General features: G+C 38.7%; 1 protein-coding gene and 1 pseudogene across 7 annotated transcripts in view; one reads left to right on the top strand and one right to left on the bottom strand.

Annotated features, from left to right (window-relative positions):
• The window catches only part of LOC124959591 (N-lysine methyltransferase KMT5A-like), a 118,398-nt pseudogene extending 108,108 nt beyond the window's left edge, over nucleotides 1–10,290 (bottom strand).
• Nucleotides 1–23,311, top strand: part of Fam168a (family with sequence similarity 168 member A) — a 207,438-nt gene that overhangs the window by 108,169 nt on the left and 75,958 nt on the right. For 3 of the 7 annotated variants that reach the window (XM_047516075.1, XM_047516071.1, XM_047516069.1), the window contains exons 2-3: nucleotides 13,821–13,908; nucleotides 17,432–17,521. In XM_047516075.1, the coding sequence (XP_047372031.1) occupies nucleotides 13,839–13,908; nucleotides 17,432–17,521 (160 nt within the window). In that variant the 5' untranslated portion in view covers nucleotides 13,821–13,838. Of the gene's footprint in view, nucleotides 1–793; nucleotides 868–13,820; nucleotides 13,909–17,431; nucleotides 17,522–23,311 lie in introns of all 7 variants that reach the window. The other 4 variants (XM_047516074.1, XM_047516072.1, XM_047516070.1 and 1 more) reach the window with 3 other exon arrangements.

Genomic DNA, 23,311 nt, shown 5'->3' with positions numbered 1-23,311 from the left:
TGTGGAAATGCATTCAATTTACAGTTCTTCTCTAGCTTTTAAGTTTCAGTAAGTTCAAGGCCTTTTTGCATTCACCTAAGGTCAGCAGATAGTGAGGATTCTCTCAGATGTCTCCTTAAGTAGGTGTGAAGTCTTTCGGACCACTAGGGGTCCCATGAAAGATTATCAACAACACCCACTATACCCATTTTGTTCCCTAGAATTCCTTTTAAATTTTTTATTTATCTCAAGTCTATGGCCTGTCCCAACTAGTATTATCACCTCAGAGTAGCTGCAGTAGTGGCCTTCCTGGATTATTTGCTATTGTTCTCCAGATTGTCTCATTGTTGTTTTTAAACAGTGACTCTTGGCATGGCATTTTCTATGCTCAGCTTCAAATTAAATCAGCCTACTCTGGTAGCAGTAGTTCTCTTGGCCTGTTCTGGCCTGTCCTGATAGAATTAACCCCAGGGAGCTGGGGGCAGGGGCCCTGGAAATACGGGCAGCTCCAGGCTGAAATGTCATATACTCTCACCATTCTTAGTGTGGTTCAGTGGCTTTTCTCACTTTAATGTATGCATTTGATTTTTAGAGACTGCCTGGTGTCTTTGAACATGCCTGTAGTCCCAGCTACATTGGAGGCTAGGCAGGAGTATTGCTTGAGCACTTTGGCTATTCCAGAATTTTCATATCCTTGTATTATTATTAATACTACTTCTAATTTTCTTTATTTTTTTGGTACTGGGGATTGAACCCAGGATACTTTACCACTGAGCTACATTCCTAGTTCTGTTTATTTTTTATTTTGAGACAGGGTCTTGCTGGGTTGCTTGGACCAAGCTTGAACTTATCCTTCTACCTCAACCTCCTGAGTCTCTAGGATTACAGGTATGTGCCAGTGCACACAGTTTTGCTGCTGTTTTGAAGGAAATAGTACAGTTGTTTTGAGGGCAGCAGCAACCCACTTATAGAAGGAACGGTGGGCAGGAAGTCTGAGGGTGCACACCAACTTCATCAGCATCTTTGTTTTATTTCACACATCATACTACTGCTGGGTTCACCTTGACTTATTCAACCCAAGATGAGCTTCTTTGAGAAGTAGATAACGAGACCATGGAACCAAGTAGTTGATTAGAGTATGCCAAGAAGTGCCAAGTACCTTAAAACTTTTTTAAAGTTGTTTTTGAAGAAGCATGAAGACTGGCTCATTATTCATTCAGTTACTATGTACTGGGAATATAAGACAAAAGAATCAGCATTCTTATTTTCATAGAATTTAATGAGGGAAAGAATAAGCAAATAAGCAAAAAAAAAAAAAAAAAGGTAATAGTTGTTGCTTTGAATGTTTGTCCCCTTCAAAACTCATGCTGAAATTTAATTGCCAGTGTAACAATATTGGGAAGTGAGACCTTTAAGGAGTGATTAGGCTGCTGGGCAAGGTGGCACATGCCTGTAATCAGTTACTCTGGAGGCTGAGACAGGAGGATGACAAGTTCCAGACCAGCCTCAACAACTTAGCGAGATTCTGTCTCAAAATAGAAAGGTCTGGAAGCTGGAGGGATGGCTCCTCTTGGAGAGCGCTCACGTAGCATAAGCAAGAAAGGTCTGGGGATATAGCTCTATGGTAAAGCACCTCTGGGTTCAACCCCAAGTACTGCAAAAAATAAAAAATAAAAATTAAAGAAGTGATTAAGTCATGAGAGCTCTGCTTTCATGCGTGGGTTTAATGTCTTTAAAAAAGGGCTTTCAGTAAGTTTCAGTAGGTTCTCTTTCTTGTCCTTCTGCCTTCCACCATGGGATGATGTATCAGTGAGGCTCTTTCTAGATGCCAGACCCTTGATCTTGGGTTTCCCAGCCTCTAGAACCGCAAGAAAGTTTCTGTTCAATATAAATTATCTAGTCTCAGGTATTTTGTTATGGTAACACAAAATGGACTAAAATGTCAATAGGAAAAATAAAGCAGGATGAGAGGACAGAGAAAAACATCATGCAGAGGAGCTATTTTTTAAAGGTTGGTTAAAGAGGGCATTTCTGATAGATAAGGTGACATTTGAGCAGAAACCTAAAGGAAATTAGGGAGCATGCCATTTGCATATCCAGGGAGAAGGTCATTTAGATAGGGCAAAGAGCAAGTGCAAAGACTCTGAAGCACCGTCATGTGTTCAGAGAACAGCAAGGAGGTCATTGTCATTGCCAAAATAAGAGGTAGTGGTATGGGAATTGCACCCAGAGAGGTGGTTGTAAAGGCCCGATTGTATAAGATCTTAATAGACTCTTATAAGGACTTTGGGTTTTATTCTGAATAAGGTGAGAGGCTGGTACAAGTAGACTTACAGTGGTTCAACCCCAGGGAATAGGGGCGATTTCATACTTGACTCTGCAAAGATAAGTTGGTAGGACTTGCATTCTGGGTATCCCTAAGTTTGTCTTACTGTAAAACTGAAATCAGATCAGATGTGTAGCATATGGCAGCTAAGATTCTAGGCAGCTGACAGGAATAGAAAGAGAGGCAGGTTTTTATTCTCTTGTACTGCCCACATATGCCCCCCAGGGACCCAGCAGGTGGCGATATTATATTATATATGAACTGCCTCCATGGTGGGATTTATCAGGGTCCAAACAGAGCACCAGGACCCCTGAGGTACAGGGGGGGTTGAAAACCTGGTATTCCAGAGGAATATTCAGTACAAAGGGAGACAAAGGAGCCTGGGAGAGTTATCTAGCACTGTGGAAGTAGCATAGACATTGTAATCAGTTTGAAACTGACATTTTCTCACTTGTTAGTTGACACCTTGGGCAAATCACTTAATTTCTCTTGACTCAAGTTCTAAGCAGAACTTTTGAGTAACTCCAATTTAAGTCCAAATCTATATTTTTTTGTTCTTCATCCAAACCTCTCATAGTTTTCATCCCAGTTAATGGCATTTTAATCATTCCAGTTCCTCAGTTCAGCCCTGGAGTCATCCTTAATCTTCTTTCCAGACCCCATATTCAGTTAATCAGCAACTTCTGTCAGCTTGGTCATCAGAATATGTCCAAAATATGACTACTTCCCACCACCACCATCACTACCACCACCTATTCAACCACTGTCATCTTTCATTCGTACTATTTCAGTAGCCTCCTAATTGATCACGCTTTTCCAATTGATGCCTTTTTCCATCTAATCTTAGCACAACAGTGTCTTAAAATGAAGTCAGAGCATGTCACTTTTGTTCAGAGCACTCCAGTATCTTCCAGTCTGTATTAGTCCATGTTCTTCAGAGAGGCAGAACCAATAGGATACCTATTGTATATTCATGAAATGGAATTTATTAGAGGAATTGGCTCACACAACTATGACAACTAAGGAGTACACAACAGGCAGTCGGCAAGCTGAAGACCCTGAGATGCCGGTAGTGTAGCTCAGTTCAAGTCTAAAGGCCCCAGAACCAAGAAGCTAATAGTGTAACTGAGTCCAAGGCAAAAAAACCTGTGAAGCTAGAGAGCTGATGGTGTAAGTCCTAGAGTCCAAATACCAGTGAGCTGAGAGTTCTGATGTCCAAGGCAGTAAGCAAAGGCCTATCCCCAAACCCACAAAAATACAGTTATTTCATAGTTTACAAAGACACCATAAACATATATTGGAGAAAATATAACCTCTTTAACAAATGGTGCTGGGAAAACTGGAAAGCTATACGTAGCAAAATGAAATTAGACTGCTCTCACTCTGCACAAAATCCAACTCACAGTGCATCAAGAACCTAGCTAGGCATCTGACCAGAGACCCTGAGCCTACTAGGAGAAAAAGTAGGCCTAACTCTCCCATCATGTTGTAGGAACTGACTTCCTCAACAGGACTCCTAATGTGCAAGAAGTAAAATCAAGAATCAATAAATGGGAAATGTTTCTTTATGGCAAAGGAAACAATTAAGAATGTGAAGAGAAAGCCTAGAGAATGGGAGAAAATCTTTGCTACCTGCACCTCAAATAGAACATTAATCTCCAGGATATATGAAGAACTGAAAAAACTTACACACACACACACACACACACACACACACACAAAAGAAAAAAAAAACAATGAATGAGCAAAGGAACTGAACAGGCACTTCACAGAAGAAATATGAATGGTCAACAAATATATGAAAAAATGTTCAACATCTCTAGCAATTAAAGAAATGCACATTAAAACTATACTGAGATTCCATCTCACGCTAGTCAGAATGACAATCATCAAAAATACAAATAACAGTAAAAGTTGTAGAAGATGTGGGGAAAACTGTTGTGACTGAAAATTGGTGCAACCACTCTGGAAAGCAGTGTGGAGATTCCTAAGAAAACTTGAAATGGAACCACCATTTGACCCAGGCATCCCACTCCTAGGTTACTTTTTTTTTTTTTTTTGGCCTTTTTTTTCTGGCAAGAAATATTTTAATTTTTGTTTCATTTTTATGATGACAAATAATTTTCAAGTTTATTTCCTTTTTGTTTGTTTGTTTGCTTAAATACAAACTAAACCAAAAACAGGTACAACCAAGACATTTAATCTCACATTTAAATACTCCTGTCAGATCCTTCTCCAATTTTCTGACCACTGACCAGGCTACTGGGGGTGGTGGAGAAGACTTTCTTAGGTAGTACCATCATGATGCCCAGGGTGGGGATAAGGATGAGGACAGGTTCTCACAGGTGTGCAGGAACCCCAGCCCCATAGATTGAGGGTGGACGGTAGGTGAGAATCAGACCCCTGGGGAGGGAAGAATAAGCCAACTACTCCTGCTATCACAGTCAAGATGAAACCTGAGCCACGTCCTTGCTCCCTGGTTGTAGGCTCTGCCTGCTCCCTGTGCTCCTGATGCCTTTCCTTGAGGCTGGTGGTGGTGGCTGGGTGGGGTCCTGAGATAGAGCCTCACAATTCCAGTTATGGCTGCACTTCACAGGAAGGACATCAGGTGGTCTGACAAACAGAAGGCCTCCACAGCAAATCTGGAACTTTCAACCCAGCAGAATTGCAGGGGTTGCAGGGACAGGGGCGGGGGGTGATGGTGGTGAATAATAATTTCTGGTCCTGCTACAAAACTTTATTTTTGATTAGAATAGAGTACCATCTCAAATCTCTTATACAAAAACAAAAAACCCCAACAAAACAAAACAAAAAAAATTGCAACCACTTCACTCATCTCAAGACCTATGTACATGTAAGTTGTTTTTTTCTTTTTTGTTTTTCTTAAATTTTTATTAGTGGTTTAAGTAAACTCAGTGTTCACATTTCTATAAAGAATTAACCTCAATATGCTACTATATGATGAATGGATAACAGAAGATATTAGGAAGGAAATTAAAAAATTCTTAGAGGTAAACGAGAACAAAGAAACATCATATCAAAATCTCTGGGACACTATGAAAGCAGTACTTAGAGGAAGATTTATTTCATGGAGCGCATTTAATAAAAGAAGTAAAACTCAAAAAATAAATGACCTAACACTACAGCTCAAAGCCCTCGAAAAAGAAGAACAGACCAACACCAAAAGTAGTAGAAGACAGGAAATAGTTAAACTGAGAGCTGAAATCAACGAAATTGAAACGAAAGAAACAATACAAAAAATTGACAAAATAAATAGTTGGTTCTTCGAAAAAATAAACAAAATTGATAAACCTTTAGCTACACTAACAAAGAGAAGACGAGAGAAAACCCAAGTCACTAAAATTCGGAATGAACAAGGAAATATCACAACAGACACGACTGAAATACAAAACATAATTAGAAGCTATTTTGAAAATCTATACTCCAACAAAATAGAAAATTTCGAAGACATCAACAGGTTTCTAGAGACATATGAATTGCCTAAACTGAACGAGGAGGACATACACAATTTAAATAGACCAATTTCAAGTAATGAAATAGAAGAAGTCAATAAAAGCCTTCCATCAAAGAAAAGTCCAGGACCAGATGGGTTCTCAGCCGAGTTCTACAAAACTTTTAAAGAAGAGCTCATTCCAATACTTCTCAAAGTATTCCAGAAAATAGAAGAGGAGGGAACTCTCCCAAACTCATTCTATGAAGCCAATATTACCCTGATTCCTAAACCAGACAGAGACACATCAAGGAAAGAAAATTTCAGACCAATATCCTTAATGAACATCGACGCAAAAATTCTCAACAAAATTTTAGCAAATCGCATACAAAAACATATTAAACAGATAGTGCACCATGATCAAGTGGGTTTCATCCCAGGGATGCAAGGTTGGTTCAACATCAGGAAATCAATAAATGTCATTCACCATATCAATAGACTTAAAGTCAAGAATCACATGATTATTTCGATAGATGCAGAAAAAGCATTTGATAAAATACAGCACCCCTTCATGCTCAAAACACTAGAAAAAATAGGGATAGTGGGAACATTCCTTAACATTGTAAAGGCCATCTACGCTAAACCCATGGCTAATACCATTCTAAATGGTGAAAAACTGAAAGCATTCCCTCTAAAAACTGGAACAAGGCAGGGATGCCCTCTTTCACCACTTCTATTCAATATTGTCCTTGAAACTCTAGCCAGAGCAATTAGACAGACCAAAGAAATTAAAGGGATACGAATAGGAAAAGAAGAACTCAAACTATCGCTATTTGCTGATGATATGATGGTATACTTAGAGGAACCAGGAAATTCCACCAGAAAACTTTTAAATCTCATAAGTGAATTCAGTAAAGTAGCGGGATATAAGATCAATGCACATAAATCTAAGGCATTTTTATACATAAGCGATGAATCTTCAGAAAGAGAAATTAGGAAAACTACCCCATTCACAATAGCTTCGAAAAAAATAAAGTATTTGGGAATCAATCTCACAAAAGAGGTGAAAGGCCTCTACAAAGAGAACTACAGAACACTAAAGAAAGAAATTAAAGAAAACCTTAGAAGATGGAAAGATCTCCCATGTTCTTGGATAGGAAGAATTAATATTGTCAAAATGGCCATACTACCAAAAGTGCTATACAGATTCAATGCAATTCCAATTAAAATCCCAATGATGTACCTTACAGAAATAGAGCAAGCAATCATGAAATTCATCTGGAAGAATAAAAAACCCAGAATAGCTAAAGCAATCCTCAGTAGAAAGAGTGAAGCAGGGGGTGTCGCAATACCAGATCTTCAACTCTACTAGAAAGCAATAGTAACAAAAACGGCATGGTATTGGTACCAAAATAGAAAGGTGGATCAATGGTACAGAATAGAGGACACGGACACAAACCCAAATAAATACAATTTTCTCATACTAGACAAAGGGGCCAAAAATATGCAATGGAGAAAAGATAGCCTCTTCAACAAATGGTGCTGGGAGAATTGGAAATCCATATGCAACAGAATGAAACTAAACCCATATCTCTCACCATGCACGAAACTAAACTCAGAATGGATTAAGGATCTCGGAATCAGACCAGAGACCTTGCATCTTATAGAAGAAAAAGTAGGTCCAGAGCTTCAACATGTCGGCTTAGGACCAGACTTCCTCAACAGGACTCCCATAGCACAAGAAATAAAAGCAAGAATTAATAACTGGGATAGATTCAAACTAAAAAGCTTTCTCTCAGCAAGGGAAACTATCAGCAATGCGAAGAAAGAGCCTGCAGAGTGGGAGAAAATTTTTGCCAATCATACTTCAGATAGAGCGCTAATCTCCAGAATCTATAAAGAACTCAAAAAACTCTACACCAAGAATGTAAATAATCCAACTGACAAATGGGCTAAGGAAATGAATAGACACTTCACAGAAGAAGATCTACAAGCAATCAACAAACATATGGAAAAATGTTCAACATCTCTAGTAATAAGAGAAATGCAAATCAAAACCACCCTAAGATTCCATCTCACCCCAATTAGAATGGCGATTATCAAGAATACAAGCAACAACAGGTGTTGGCGAGGATGTGGGGAGAAAGGTACACTCCTACATTGCTGGTGGGGCTGCAAATTAGTGCAGCCACTCTGGAAAGCAGTGTGGAGATTCCTTAGAAAACTTGGAATGGAACCACCATTTGACCCAGCTATCCCACTCCTTGGCCTATACCCAAAGGACTTAAAATCAGCATACTACAGAGATACAGTCACATCAATGTTCATAGCTGCTCAGTTCACAATAGCCAGAGTGTGGAACCAACGTAGATGTCCTTCAATTGATGAATGGATAAAGAAAATGTGGTATATATATACAATGGAATATTACTCAGCCATAAAGAATGATAAAATTATGGCATTTGCAGGCAAATGGATGAAACTGGAGAATATCATGCTAAGTGAGATAAGCCAATCTCAAAAAACCAAAGGAAGAATGATATCGCTAATAAGTGGATGATGACACATAATGGGGGGTGGGAAGGGTTAGTGTTGGGGTTGGAGTTGGGTTTAGGGAGGGGGGCAGGAATGGAGGAAGGAAGGACTGTATAGATGAAGGGGAAGGGTCGGAGGGGAGAGGGGGAAGGGAAAAAATGGCAGAATGAATCAAACAACTTTACCCTACGTAAATTTATGATTACACAAATGGTATGCCTTTACGCCATGTACAGACAGAGAAACAACATGTATCCCATTTGTTTACAATAAAAAAAAAAGAAAAAAAAAAAAGAATTAACCTGATAACCCTATGTACATGTATGATTATACAAATGGTGAGACTCTACTTCGTGTACAAGTAGAGAAACAAAAGTTGTGCTCCATTTGTGTACAATGAATCAAAATTAATTAATTAATTAAAAAAAAAACAAAAAACGAATTAACCTGGTTTCAGGAAGCCCTGCCTTGGCAGGTGCAGGGAGCAGCACTTGTCTCTGCCTGGCTCTAGGGTAACTGCGCACCCTGATACCTGGAGGTGCGCGGAAAAGCGGCTACCTGTGGAAGAGAAAGTCTAGGCCCAGCCATATCCCTGGGCAGTAAGCTTTCAAGAAAGCAGGGGGGTAGACTGGCTTACTGCGAAACTTTTAAAAAAAATATTCATATGCTTCAAGGTGCGCCTGTGGAGATGTGAGAACATCCCGTCCAGGCCATGGGAGGCAACAATAGCCCTTTCACCTGCCTGTCCTCAAACGTCGTGTGTGGGAACAGTCCAGGCTTTTCACCTGGAGGCAGGAGACTCCCGGGCTTCCTAGGTCATATTTGACTCTTTCCTCTAAAACCTGTGCGGATCTTCGCATGCACGGGAAGCACACACGTTCAGCTTGTATGCAAAAAAAAGTACAAAAACAACTAGAATATAAAAGTTTTGGTAATATAAGGCCATCTGTAACATACTTAAATACTACAGTGAAAAAGCATCTGAGTATACTTTTTAAAAACATCTAAAGTAATCTGCTAAGATTAAGTGTATAAAAAAAGTCATTTCTCTTTGAGGGCACTTTGCCCTTTGAAGAAGGGAGGCCCTGCGGGGAAGGTGGCGTTGCCCTAGATGCTTCAGCCAAGAGTAGGCCCGGATGGGGGCCCTGCTGCGGTCACCATAGTCAGCTCCTCCTCCGCTCTGTCGCGGGAGGCGGTGAGGAAGGGGTGAGGCACGCCATCTATGACGTGCAGTTTCGTCTGGCAGTTCCCTCATTTGCTATGATTGATCAGTCTTCCCAGATGATTTGTCTCTCTGGTGGCGTCCACAGAGTAGGTTTTGCTCAGATACTGAAAATAGTACATGTAGCAACCCGTTGGAGAGATCTTGTGCATACCGAGCCTCTCACTTCTTGGCATCGGTGAGCTCAGTGAGATCCCTGTGGTATGCCACCACAAAGTCGCCCTGGGAGAACTGCTTGGTGGCGATCATGCCTCTGCCGTTGCCATCGATGAGGTCAGTCTGCAGCTCGGCTTTGTTCTTCATAGAGCTCCTTCGGACTGGGTAGAAATCTGTGAGTTTGTGGTTCTGTTGTGTTTTTCCTTGAGCTTTTTTCCGAGGGACCTGTTTTCCTTTGAGGGGCTTTTCACCAGCCTGCTTGGCAATGGCTACATTGGTTGAATCACAAGACAAGGTTGGAGTTTTTGGAGGTCCTGCTGCTTCAGATTTTTGGTTTGGAAAAGGTGTCAGGGGACCTTTGTTGGCGTCTTTGATCTTCTGTTCCTTTCACTTCATGGAGCTTCGTATTGGGTTTCCAGCATTTCTTTTCTTGTTTCCTGTAGATTCCATCTAGTGGTTTCCCCTGGCATTTGACTTATGATGTGCAACTGAGTTCTCTACCTGAAGTGGGGAATGCATTCCAGAGCATTTGTTCTGGCTCATATAGGAATAGATCTTTGATTGCCCGGCAAGTATGTTCTCTTGCAGACTAACCAGGCCCAAGGCTGTGAGCCCCCGGCCCTTGCCACCCACACCGCCACAGCCCGACCACCAGTGCTCTCCTGCTGCTGCTGCCACCGCCACCACTGCTGCTGCCCACCAGTGCCACTGCTGCCACCTTCTTGCTAGGTTTATACCCGAAGGACTTAAAGTCAGCGTACTATAGTAATGCAGCCACATCAATGTTTATAGCAGCCCATTTCACAGTAGCTAAGCTATGAAACCAACCTAGGTGCCCTTCAACAGGTGAATGGATAAAGAAGTTGTGGTGTATATACACAATGGAATTTTACTCACCCTTAAAGAAGAATGAAATTAGGGCATTTGCTGGTGAATGGATGGAACTGGAGAATATTATGCTAAGCAAAATAAGCCAATTCTAGCCAATCCCAAAAAACCAAAGGCTGAATGTTTTCTGTGATATGTGGATACTAATTCACGATAAGGGATTGTGGGGGAGAGAATAGAGGAACTTTGGGTTAGACAGGGGAGTGAAGGGAGGGGAGGAGGGATGGGAATAGGAAAGACAGTAGAATGAATTGAATATAACTTTCCTATGTTCATAGATGAACACACAATCAGTGTAACTCCATGTCATGTTCAATCCCAAGAATGGGAAGTTATACTCCATGTATGTATAATATGTCAAAATACACTCTACTGTCACACGTATCTAAAAAGAACAATTCTTGGAGAAGAGACCTGTTAACTTTCTGTATTTATTCTCTCCTGGCTGGCCAATGAGATCTTCCCCACCTCATCCACTGAAACTCCAATGCTCATCTCTGAGAACACCCTTGCAGACATACCCCAAATAATTCTTTACCAAGTATTTCTTAATCCAATCATTTAACATGCTAAAATTAACCATTACACTATTATCCTGCAAAGTATTTCTCAAACATGTTTTTACTGCAGGGCATTTTTGCCTGGTGCACGCTGGGCAAGCATGCTCTACCACTGAGCTACATTCTGCCAGGGAGTTTTTATTAGGGACTGCTTGGACAGTTTCTTGTTAAAGTCTACATGGCTTGCTCTTTCAGTTTATTCAGGTCTTTGCTCAGATGTCACTCTGTGACACTTTCTCTAACCATCAAATTGAAACTCTTGTCCTTATAGCATTCATTGCCTTCTAGTATACTGATATTTCAGTTTTTAGAATAGTCTCTCTTCTTACCCTGTTCCCAACTAGAATGTAAGTAGGGGTTTTTGTTGTTCTTGTTCACTACTGTTAGTTTAATTCCTCTATCAAGCTTATGTTAGGGAAATTGCATTTGGGAAAGAGTCTTAAGCTAGTGATCCTTGAACTGTTTGGACATCAAAATCTCCTTGGGAACTTAAAAACTTAGATTCTATCATAAAATGCTAACCTTCTTTTGGAAGCTGGGAATCCTGTCTGCCCTCAAGCAGCTCCCCAGAAGTGGCTGTCATAAGCTTATTTCAAATTTTGAACCCCTGACCAATCTCTTTTCTGTCAGTCATTAGTTAGGATTGGAATTGATGCTGATATGGAGTACTGTCCCAGGCATGGTCTCTTCCTATCCCAGTGGCCTTCATTTTGGAGCAACAGGAGGCCAGTTTCAAAACTTAAGACCAGTTTCTTTGATTATGAAAAGCAATTTTGTATTTTCTCCAATCAGCAACACAGAGTGTTTTCTCAGTAGGAAAGTGCTCTGATGTTTACGGGCTCAGTTTTGCTGTCCAAGACTTGTCTTAGTCATTTTGTGCTGCTGTAACAGCATACTGTAGACAGGGTAATTTATAATACATTTATTGGGGCAGATTGGGGAGGCTAGGAAGTTCAGTACCAAGGTGCTGGGATCTGGTAAGTGCCCTCTTGCTGTGTCATCCTGTGGTAGAAGAGCAGAAGGGCAAAAAGAAGATAAAAGAGAGCAAGAAGGGGCTAAATTCATTCTTTTATAAGGAACCCTGCCCCATAATAACAGCTTTAATTCATTCGTTCATGAGAGCAGATCCCTCTTGGCTGAATCACCTCTTAAAGGTCCCACCCCTTAGTACTATCACAATGACCAGTAAGTTTCCCACACATACTTCTTGGTGGACCCATTCAAACCGTTGCAACACCTTAATAGTCTCCCTCATGCTGGCTTATTATACAGAGAATTGGGTGAATAGAAGGGAGACAGGAAAAGTGTATAAGCAGTCTTCTGTGTTGTCATTCCCACGTTAGCACCATTATCACACCATCATTGTTTACATCTGCATGTCACTTTATAGTTTGTGACATATTTTAACATCTGTAATCTCTTGTAATTTTCAACTCTGGTTGTGAAATATTTTTTTTCTAAGTTGAGCTAAAATATACATGTCTTCTTTAACTTTCATCCTCAAGTTGTTGTGGTTTTAGTTTATAGACAGATGGTAGTTTTATCTAGCCTGTGACCCTGAGATGGTTTGCCAAGGCTGCATATTGGATAGGTTTCAGGAAGTTCTGGCTTCTGAAACTGACCAACAGCATTATCCCTTTTGCCTGTCTGGTGGCCCTAACTTCCTCTCCTTGGGAATCCATCCTTTCTCCACCTCTCATTCCAGATTCCTGGACAGACTAATTAATCTCAGAACACATGTCATCAGGCCAGCTGTTCACTGCCTGCCTTCAACAGTGAACTTGTTTCCTATCCTGAGGTGTTAGAAAAGTTAATGACCTAAAAAATTGCCCATCTATCATATGAACCTAGTTAGGAGGGAATAGTTTTTTATGAAGTGTAAATAATATATTTGTAGATACATTTTCAAATGTGTCAGCCTGTGTGTAAGAAATGGCTTCCTAAACAAGGTTGGGACAAATTGGATGGTTAATAGAGCTTAATGACAGATTTTCCACTAATCAGAATAGGAGAATGTACTTCATTAAGGTAATTACCAGAACACTTGTGCAGGTGTTACTGCACACAAATCTTTTAAGTTTATTTTTTCTCTTGAATACATATGGAAAGAAATTCTGGCCATTTCCTTGTTTACATTAAAATGTTCAGTGACAGTAAATCTCTCCATCTTTTTTTCTTTAAAGCTGCAAAGCTGGTATCTTGTCCTCTGCAGGTATAAGGAATTGGTAAGACACTTGCTGCTTTCCCTTACAGCTGACTGTGTGATCATCTTCAGGCACTGGACTCCCTTAGTGAACCATAGAAGCATATAATTTTCCAGCTCTTTGGGCTAATATCATTAGAATTAGAAAGCACCTCAGAGATCCTAAACTAATTCATTTTACATCAGGATATTAAAATCTAAAGAGGAAAAGTGACCTGGCTAATGCCACACTAATGACAGAGCTTTCAGGGGGATAGTATAATTAACACTAAACTCAGAACTTGAATTGACATTAAGCGAGTTGTATCACACCTCTGCTTCTCAATATCTTCATCTGTAGAATGGGAAAAGTATCTTGTATAGATACTTTGTTTAGTTCGTTTTATTACTAAACTATGATACTTCCCTTTGAGCATAAATTGGAGAATTTTGATGAGAAACTGATGTCAAGGAAAATAAGCTATTAACAATCAGTTCTGTTTTCTTTGTTTTCTCTGTAGGATCCTCAGTCTTCCACAATGAACCCTGTTTACAGCCCCGTGCAGCCTGGGGCTCCTTATGGCAACCCTAAGAACATGGCCTACACGGGTGAGTGGTGTGAGAAAGGCTCTTGTGAGAAATGGTTGAGGCCATTGCAAAATAACTTTCTGAGTGACTTGGTATGCTGTTTCTTCAAAAGTCCTGGTTAAGCTTGGGAACTTGGAGAAGATATATCTGAGGTCAAGTAGTGATGAAAGTGTGACATTCTTCACTAAGAATCATTGAAATTTAAAAAAAAAAAAATTAAATATTAAAAAAAATTTTTCATACATGTATATAGGGGTAGTAATGTCTGTCTCATTCTATGAATCACTGAATTGTTAACAAGTGGGAAGGTAGGGAGGTAACACCGGGCACGATGGGTCTAGCCTGTGCTGGCTTCCATTTACCTTATTTCACTTCATTCTTAAAGTAAATTCTACATAGCAGAGCTTATTATCACCATTTTACAGATGAGAAAATAAAAATCACATAGTCAGAAGCTATAAAACAAAACATTAGATCTTCAAACCAAGCTCAGATGTTTCTGAAGGTATGCACTGCAGAGCAGCTGTTCTTACTTCTCTGCCTTTATTTATGTTGTCTGTTTGGAATGCTATTGTTCCCTGACTGCTTTACTTTATTCCTTAAGAAATCAACTCTGAATTTGGACAAAAACTTTTCCAAAAACCTTCTTTTCCTTTACTTGACTTTAGGCAAGTTTTCCAAACTTCCAGAACCTTGGTGTTCTCATGTATAAAACAGGGTCATTTGTATTACCCTATTTTGTAGGAGTGCTGAAAGAATTACATGAGCTAGTGTAATGCACTCAGCATTTACAATGTAAGTGCTTAATAGTGACTATTATTATTTACAAACAAAGTCAGATAGGACTTATGGCAGTAGAAGTGAATGAGAAAATGTCTAGCATGGTGCTTAGCACATCACAAACCTTCAAAAATATTAATAAATATAAATGATAGTGGAGGTAACAGTATAAACAAACACATGGAATTGAGATAGTATGGTCAGGGCTGGGGTTAGCTCAGTGGTAGAATGCATGCTTTACTTGCATAGGGCCCTGGATTCAATCCCGAACACCAAAAACAAATAACAACAACAATAAAAGAATGTGTGATCAATTCTTGATCATACAGGGTACTGTCAATACTCAAGCTTAGATGAAGTATATAGATCAGAAAAGAAGTGGGAAAGAAAGATCAAAAAGATAGGTTAAGGTCTTGATAGAGGGTTTGGAGTTGGGAGCGTTGGAGAGTTTTATCCCAGAAGCAAGTTATTGAAAATAAGAAGCTGTGACATGTACTGGTTTCTCAAACTCCTTACGTACTTCACTGTGTATGCTGTACAACTTCCTAAGACTGAGAGTGGAAGGATCTCAGGGAACCCATTGTTTGGTTATTTCTAAACTTTGTTCTATAAGAATGCTATGAGAGTATTTCAGAGTCCTCAAAAATTTGATTTTTTTAAAATATTAAGGTCTGTTTTTATAAATCATGCATACATGTTTATCAGTGTGCTAAGGGTCTAAGACTGCATGTTAATTAAAAAAAAACAACTGGTACCACTTGCAGCTTCTCATCTTTGTTTTCATTTTATTGTGGTGCTTGGGATTGAACCGAGGGCTTCAAACATGCTAGGCAAGTGCTCTACTCCTGAGCTATGCCCTTAACCCCAGCTGCTTATGTTTTTAAGTCAGAATTGTCTCAATACTATGCAGCCATAACATTTTGAAATATGAAATATATTGGAAGTTAAGCCTGATACAACTACAGCTGTTTTCCCTAACTTTTAATTTTACGTGTTGATGTTATCATAACTGTATATATATTCCTTATTATTTAACCTTAAATATTTTCTACTTGAATGTCTATTGTGTATTTATTCTAATAAAAGTAATTCCAGTAACTAGGACCCATGGGGTAGTACCCCACATCAATCTAGCTGGTTGGTTTTCCCCTTCCCATTTCAGGGTGTGCTAGCAACCTAAGTTCCTGTGTCAGAGGGCAGAGCTATTTAGCAGAGCCCTTGGGAGCCCTGTGGGGCTTTGGTTTCCCAATTGCTGTGATCCTGGCTGTCTTCATTCCTACTGAGTTGCTTAGCTCGAGAAGGAAGGAAATAGTTGCATTTATCTATTGATTTACACAAAAAAAGCTTAGGAAGTATGATATATTAGGAAGGGAACACTTTTTCAGGCTGGAACTATGTTTAAAGTTCATTTCCCTGATGGACATTCTAGGACCACACAGATAGTATAAATTCCACATAAGATTTATAAATTCAGACTTCACTCAGGCCAAAGTTTCAAATTCGTAGAGAGATTTTTTCTTTTTTAACTCAAGTGTCCCTGTTGTATCTCTCCTTTTCCTTTTCCTTTTCCTTTTCCCTCTCCTCTCCTCCCCTCCCCTCCCCTCCCCTCCCCTCCCCTCCCCTCTCCTCTCCTCCTCTCCTCTCCCCTCCCCTCTTCTCTCCTCCTCTCCTCTGGAAATGCAAGGTCCAAATGAGATAATTTATAAACAAATGGCAAAACATAGTACATTACAATATACACTTATTGTTGATAATAGTAATGGTTATGTTAACAAGTATTAATTGCCATTTGGCAGACACATTCTAAGCTTGTTCTATGTATGATTGTATGTATGTATGTATGTATGTATGTATGTTTATGTTTGTATATTATGGTTAATCTTATTAATCATAAACTTCATAGTACTCTTACAGAGTTTAAAAAACTGATAGTTTAATTCAGTTCATGTGACTTGGGTAGTGTATCTAGCATCTAAGGAATGAGGAAAGATTTGAATTTAGGTCTTTATGATTTTAAAATGTGTGTGCTTTTTGTTGTAGTAAGTTGATCTGTCTTAGAATATGTGTCCCTTTCACTGTTCTATGAATAATCTATGGGAGATTCTAGGACTAGGGAACCTTCCCTTTGAGATGTTACAAGCCTGCACTGACCTGCAGTTTGAGGTAGGTTCAGCAGGGCAAAAATTGAGGGAGTCAAGTGCATTGTGGTGTTATCTGCTTCAAAGACCGTGGTATAAAGGAAATAAAGGGAAACACTCCCGATTTGAAATTCTCTCTGAAGTATCAGATGGGAAATAAAATACGTTTTATGATATAGTGTATTGCAATAAGTGGCTATCTTCTGCCCATTTGACAGTGTTTTTCTTCTCTGTCTCTGTCTCCCTTGCTTTCTCCCTCCCCTCCTTTTTAAAGCTCCTTTACTGAGTATTTACAGTGTGCTCAAAACTGAGCTCAGCATTTTATACACAAATCCATTTTTACACGTGCCAACAATCCTATGGCATTGTTATTACTACTTCCTGTACATCTTGAAAAAGTGAATTTAAAGAATGTAATGTGCCATATATTTTAAAATGTTTATAGATTGTGTTATGGACTGAATATGTCCCTCTAAAGTTCTTAAGTGGAAGCTCTAACCCCCAATAGGATATTAATTAAAGATGGGGCCTTTATGGGTTTACATGAGGTCATGAGGGTGGGGCCTTCATGATGGGATTAGTGCTGTTATAAGAGAAGACATCAGTCCTCTTTCTGCTTTGTGAAGACACAAGGTGGCCATCTGCAAGCCAGGAAGACCTGTCACTAGAACCCAACCATGCTGACATCCTGATATGGACTTCCAGCCTCCAGAACTGTAAGAACTAGATGTCTGTTGTTTAAGCCCCCAGTCTGTGGTATTTTGTTATGGCAGCCCAGGCTCCCTAAGACAATAGTAAGTATAGTGAACACTTGAATACCTGTCACCTAGGTTTACCATAACAATGAACTCTATACAGATTGAGGCATTTTTTTTCCCAAAGGCCTCAGATAGGTTTCTCTGCTAGAATTCTGGAATGTAGTTAAGATGTAAACATTATTCTCTTTCTTAAAATGTTTGGTGGGTGTCAATATCCAGGCATCACCTAGAGGTATTATAGGTGGTCTGGGAAGAGGACAGGTTTTGGTGTGCCAACCTGAAATAAAAATATATGGAGATAAAGCTCCACACAAAGTTTATCTGGGAATATGCAAAATTTTAATTCAGGATATGCATGCTATAGTGGACCATAGGCACATCCAGGAGGGCTGGGGCAAAAGGGAAACTTTTAAGGAAAAAAGTTCATTTAACTGTTTTGAAACAAAGACCTATGGTAACAGGGCTTGTTGGAGGAGTTGACCTGAGCTCATTGTTGCTAGGCAAGCATCCTTCTACAAGTGACTTATCCTGAAATACTGTGGTCTTGAGGAATTTCTTGCAGTAAATTGTATAACAGGCATATGTGAAGGAATTTCTTGTTATAAGTACTGTTACAGGCATATGTCCATAAAGCTTCTTCTTCATAACCTCCTGACTCCATTTTGTTAGGATTTGACATGTGACTATTTTGATACTGATAACTTTCATATGTGTCTTGTCAGATTTGAGCTAGAATCTAGGCTCTGCAATTAATTAGACGTGGCACATTAATTATTTAACCATTCTGAATTTGGTTTCCTCAACTGTAAAATGGGATAATGACCTAAACAGATGGTTGGTTAGTGAGTCCATAAAAATGTTGATTGAGCCTCTAACATGGTGTCTGCCTCATAGTTGACACTCAGTTAATGGTTGTTATAAAGCACAGCAATGAATATATTTCTCTGTAGGGAAAAGAGTGTGGTTTTAGGAGATGTAACTTATATTACAAGTCCTTTTTGTCACTTAAGACCTGTGTGACATCACGTAAGTTATTAAGGTTTCTTGCCCTTGATATATCATTTGCAAAAAAAGATAACTTACGAAAAAGAATTAGGGAATGCCTTCTTCATAAGACAACTGAATGTACTATTGCCAGCCATTTACTTTGATGTAGTTCCCTAAAACCAATTAGAAAAGAATTTTGAAATGTGAGAACAAATGAAGTCAACAAATTCATCACTTTATAGGTGAAAAGATGGAGAATAAGAAGTATTTTACAGAAAGTGTTAGAGCTGAGTCTGAAACCTAGGACCACCACTCTAGGCCTGTGTATTCATTGTGTCTCTACCACAAAATAATAAGCAAGGTTTCTTCTTCCCTACATCCTATCCCGACCACTTCCCATTTCTCTGCTGGCCCCTACCAGTTCAAGTGCTCTCCTGACTCCTGTGGTAGACCCTGAATTAATTTCCCAATTTCACCATGTATCAAACCCATATTCAAAAGCTACAAATACACAAATAGAAGTTATGACCCTCAAATTTAGAAAGCTAAAAAATTGATCTGTTCAAAGATGTCACCGTCTTTCTTTCCATCAGTTTTTTTTCTAGAATGCTTCTTTTACTTCTTTTAAATTTTTTTTTAGTTGTAAATTGACACAATGCCTTTATTTTGTTTATTTTTATGTGGTGCTGAGGATCGAACTCAGTGCCTCACATGTGCTAGGCAAGTGCTTAACCACTGAACTACAACTCCAACCCTCCCTTACTTAAAAAAAAAAAGTCAATTTACAAAGCAGATTATATTTGACACAGTGATTTGTCATCTAAATGATCATGATAATTAATGAAGCTGACAGCCTACAGATATAATGAATAACCTGGTATATCAGTAAGACTGAAAAATAAAGTCTTTCTCAGCAATGACCCAAGCCCTGCTCAGTTCATTTCTTTTCTAAGGATCATGTGGTGGAAATTTTAAGATTAACTGACATTCGTGCATTTATTCTTTGCAAAGAACTTTTGTGGGGGTTTTCCCTCATTTTTGTTTTTTTATAACAATTCTGGGGAGATAGCCATTATTTTCCAGATGAAATAGTGGGGATCATCTTCCTTAACATCACACTGTATTGCAGAACCTAAACTAACTACAGATTTTCTGAATTACACAGTAAGCGCTTTTACTACTGTGGCACTTGTGACTGGAGCTGTGTTGGACACCACAGTGGTTATGATCGCAGATGAGCCTGGAAATTAGATTCTAATTTCTGAAACTGCTCCAGCAAAACCCCCTTTGATATTCAAACTGATTTTCTCTGCTTAGAAAAGACCTCTCGGGTCACTTTCCTCACCTATAGTTGAAGAAGAGCCTTAAGATTTCTTACAAACGATTCTCATTGTAGTTACCAAATAATTTTCTTCTTGTTAAATACAACAGACCCTTTTCAGCCCTCATCCTTATTTGACACTGTATATCATTTGACACCCCTGATGCACCTTTCTTCTTGAAACAAGATTTCCTTACTTTTATTGATGCCATTGTAATTTTTCTTTTTGATTTCTCTTTTATTCCTCTTTATCTATAAATCTCAGTTTATTTTTAGGATTTTTCCTCTGGCTCACCCATGAAAAAGTGGTGTTGCCCAAGGGCCACATTGCTCATCCTTTGCCTCATCTACTATCTATAGGTTGATGATTCATTTGCTTTAGCTTTGTAGCAGATCACTCTTCTGAGCTACAGACTAGTTTATTCCAGCAGTCTTCTGAACATCTCTATGAATGTCTCATACTTTGCACAGACTTAACATATCTAAAACTGAGCTTGTTCACTTATCTTTTCTCTGTAACCTCTCTTTCCTTTTATCAATTTGTGGTTTGTATCACTATCTTCCTATTCCCTGATATGAGAAAGTATCATCCTTGATATCCATTCTCTTTTGCCTTTCAAATTTAATCATTCAGTCCTGCCTTTTAGAAATAATTATGTAAAATACACATAACCTAGAATTATTTACTATCTTAATCATTTTTAAAAATTTTTTGGTTTTTCTTAGTTGTACATGAAATCTTAACCATGTTTAAGTATATACTATACAGTGGTGTTAAGTACATTCATAATGATGTGCAACCATTATCACTAACCATCCACAGAACTCTTTTGTCTTGCAAAACTGAAACTCTGTACCTGTTAAACAAAAGCTCCCCATTCCTGCCTTCTGTAAACCCCTGGCAGTCACCATTCTCCCTTCTAGCTCTATGAATTAGAGTACTCTAGATATTTAAGTGGAACCATTCAATCTTTATCCTTTTGTGACTGACTTATTTCACACAGCCCAGTGTCTTCAAGGTTCATCCATGTTATATAGCGTTTTTCAGAACTAACTTCCTATTTAAGACTGAATAATATTTCATTGTGTGTATATACATTTTATCTATCTATTTTTGTTCATTAACACTTGGGTTCCTTCTACCTCTTGACTGTGAATAATGCTGCTGTGAATATGAATGTATCATATACCTTGCTTTCAATTCTTTTGGGCGTATATCCAGAGGTGGAATTGTTGGATCACATTGCTGGATAATTCTATTGTTTGTGTGTGTGTGTGTCTCTCTCACTTTATATACATATATATATATATTATATATATATATATATATTTTTTTTTTAGTTGTAGGTGGACACAATGCCTTTATTTTTATATGGTGCTAAGGATCAAAACCAGGGCCTCATGCATGCTAGGCCATTCTGCTACCACTGAGCCACAACCCCAGCCCCTATTGTTAATTTTTTGATGAGCCATCATATCATTTTCTTAGCAGTTGCACCATTTTACATTCTCCCAGCAATGTATTAAGGATTCCAGTTTCCACACAGCTTCATCAGTGTTTGTTATTCTCCCTCTCCCTCTCAAAAGTAATAGTAATTATTTTAATGGTTATGAAATGACTTTGTTTTAAAAGAAAAATGTTCTTTACATTTCTCAGACCTTCACTCCTCATCTTTCTCATCCTTATTATTCAGGCCATTATTACTCTTTCTGGGATTATTTAAATTGCCTTTTAACTGGTCTTCTCAGCTCCTATCATAGGCTTTCTCCCAAACCCATTGTTCTTTCTTTTCTTTTTTTACACTGCTGGGGATTGAACCCAGGACCTTGCACATTCCAGGCAAGCACTCTACCACTGAGCCACACTCCAGCCCCCTAATCCATTCTTCACATAGCAGCCAGAATCATTTTTCTAACTTGAAAATTTGATCACATCACTCCAGTTCTTAAAACTCTTCAATGACTCTTCATTATCTGGATAAAATCCAAACTCTTTAGCTTGTAGAGGATAGTTTTAATGACCTAACCATTCAGATCTCTTTAGCCCATCTCCTGCTCATCTTTTTTTTTAATCTGTATTCTCCTGATGGCTGGCATTTCAGGTTTTTATTTAGAATTATAAGGAAGTGCTTATTGATATTCACAATGAATTCAAAACCTGATTTACTCTAGTATTTCTAGTACCCAGCACAGCTTCATGCCATGAATATTTACTCAGTAGTTTTTTTTTTAATTTTTTTTTTAGTTGTTGATGGAACTTTATTTTTATTTATTTATATGTGGTGCTGAGAATTGAACCCAGTGCCTCACACTTGCGAGGTGGGCGCTCTACCACTGAGCCACAACCTCAGCCCCTACTCAGTAGTTTTTGTACACATGAATAGACAGGGAAATGTCAGAGCTACCCAGAATTTTGACAACCAATGTGGTTCTCTTTCTACTTTATGCTGTTTTTCTTTTCTTTTTAATTTCTAAGACATTTATTTAGACTTCTTTAAACAAGATAACTCTATCATCTTCTTAGGTCATTTCCCACCTCTGAAAACAGGGATAATAGTATATACCTACTTCAAAAGTACTTTGAGGACCGACATGATATGTGTAAAGCATCCAGTATGTGGTTAAGTCTCTTAATAGGTACTAAAGAATGAGTAGCCATTGTTTTGTTCTTAGTCATCCTTATATCCCCAGCATCTAGCACACAGAGTGGTACAGAGTTGACTCTCAATAAACTTTGAAGGAAGAAAGGGAAGGAGGGAAGAAAGAAATAAAAGGGAAGGAGATGGAAATCTGAGTGAAGGAGATCACAGCAGAGAAATATACATTGGGTTTGAGGAAGAGATGTCTGTGATATGACTGTTCTTGCTAATGAGTAGCCTTCTGATGTGACAAGGAAAGTTTGGGAGGGTTTGTTCCTGCTTTATAAGTGAATGAAAATTTCACTTGGATATTGTCTGATCAATTCCTCTAGATGGAACGGGAAGATTTTTACTGCTTCCGAATCATATAGAGATAGTAGAGATCGTCAGAGAAAGCAAAAAAAGGGATCCTTTCCCCTGGCCTACTTGATTTGTAAGAAATATATATTTTTTAGAACAATAATAATTGAAGTTCAACAATTCCATTGAACTACTTAACAAGGGTTGCTTTCAAGCCTCCTGTATTACCTATTCAGCCTTGGATTGCATCACTTTGAGGCACAGCTTCTTTGCTAACAAAGCCAGACTCAACTTTTAAAAACAAAATTTAACTCTCCTATGACAAATTTTCTCTGAAACATGAGAGAACAAAGGCCCACAAGAACCCATATACTAAGAAGTACATTACTGTACAAGTTAAAACTACCATTTGTGAAAACTACCATTTGTGGAGTCATTTAATTCTTAGAACAGTACAATATTTATTCCTATTAAAACATCTTGTTCAGGGCTGGGGAGATA

This window comes from Sciurus carolinensis, chromosome 11 (genome assembly GCF_902686445.1).
Source record: "Sciurus carolinensis chromosome 11, mSciCar1.2, whole genome shotgun sequence".
NCBI lineage: Eukaryota > Metazoa > Chordata > Mammalia > Rodentia > Sciuridae > Sciurus > Sciurus carolinensis.
This window is presented reverse-complemented; position numbering and strand designations above follow the sequence as displayed.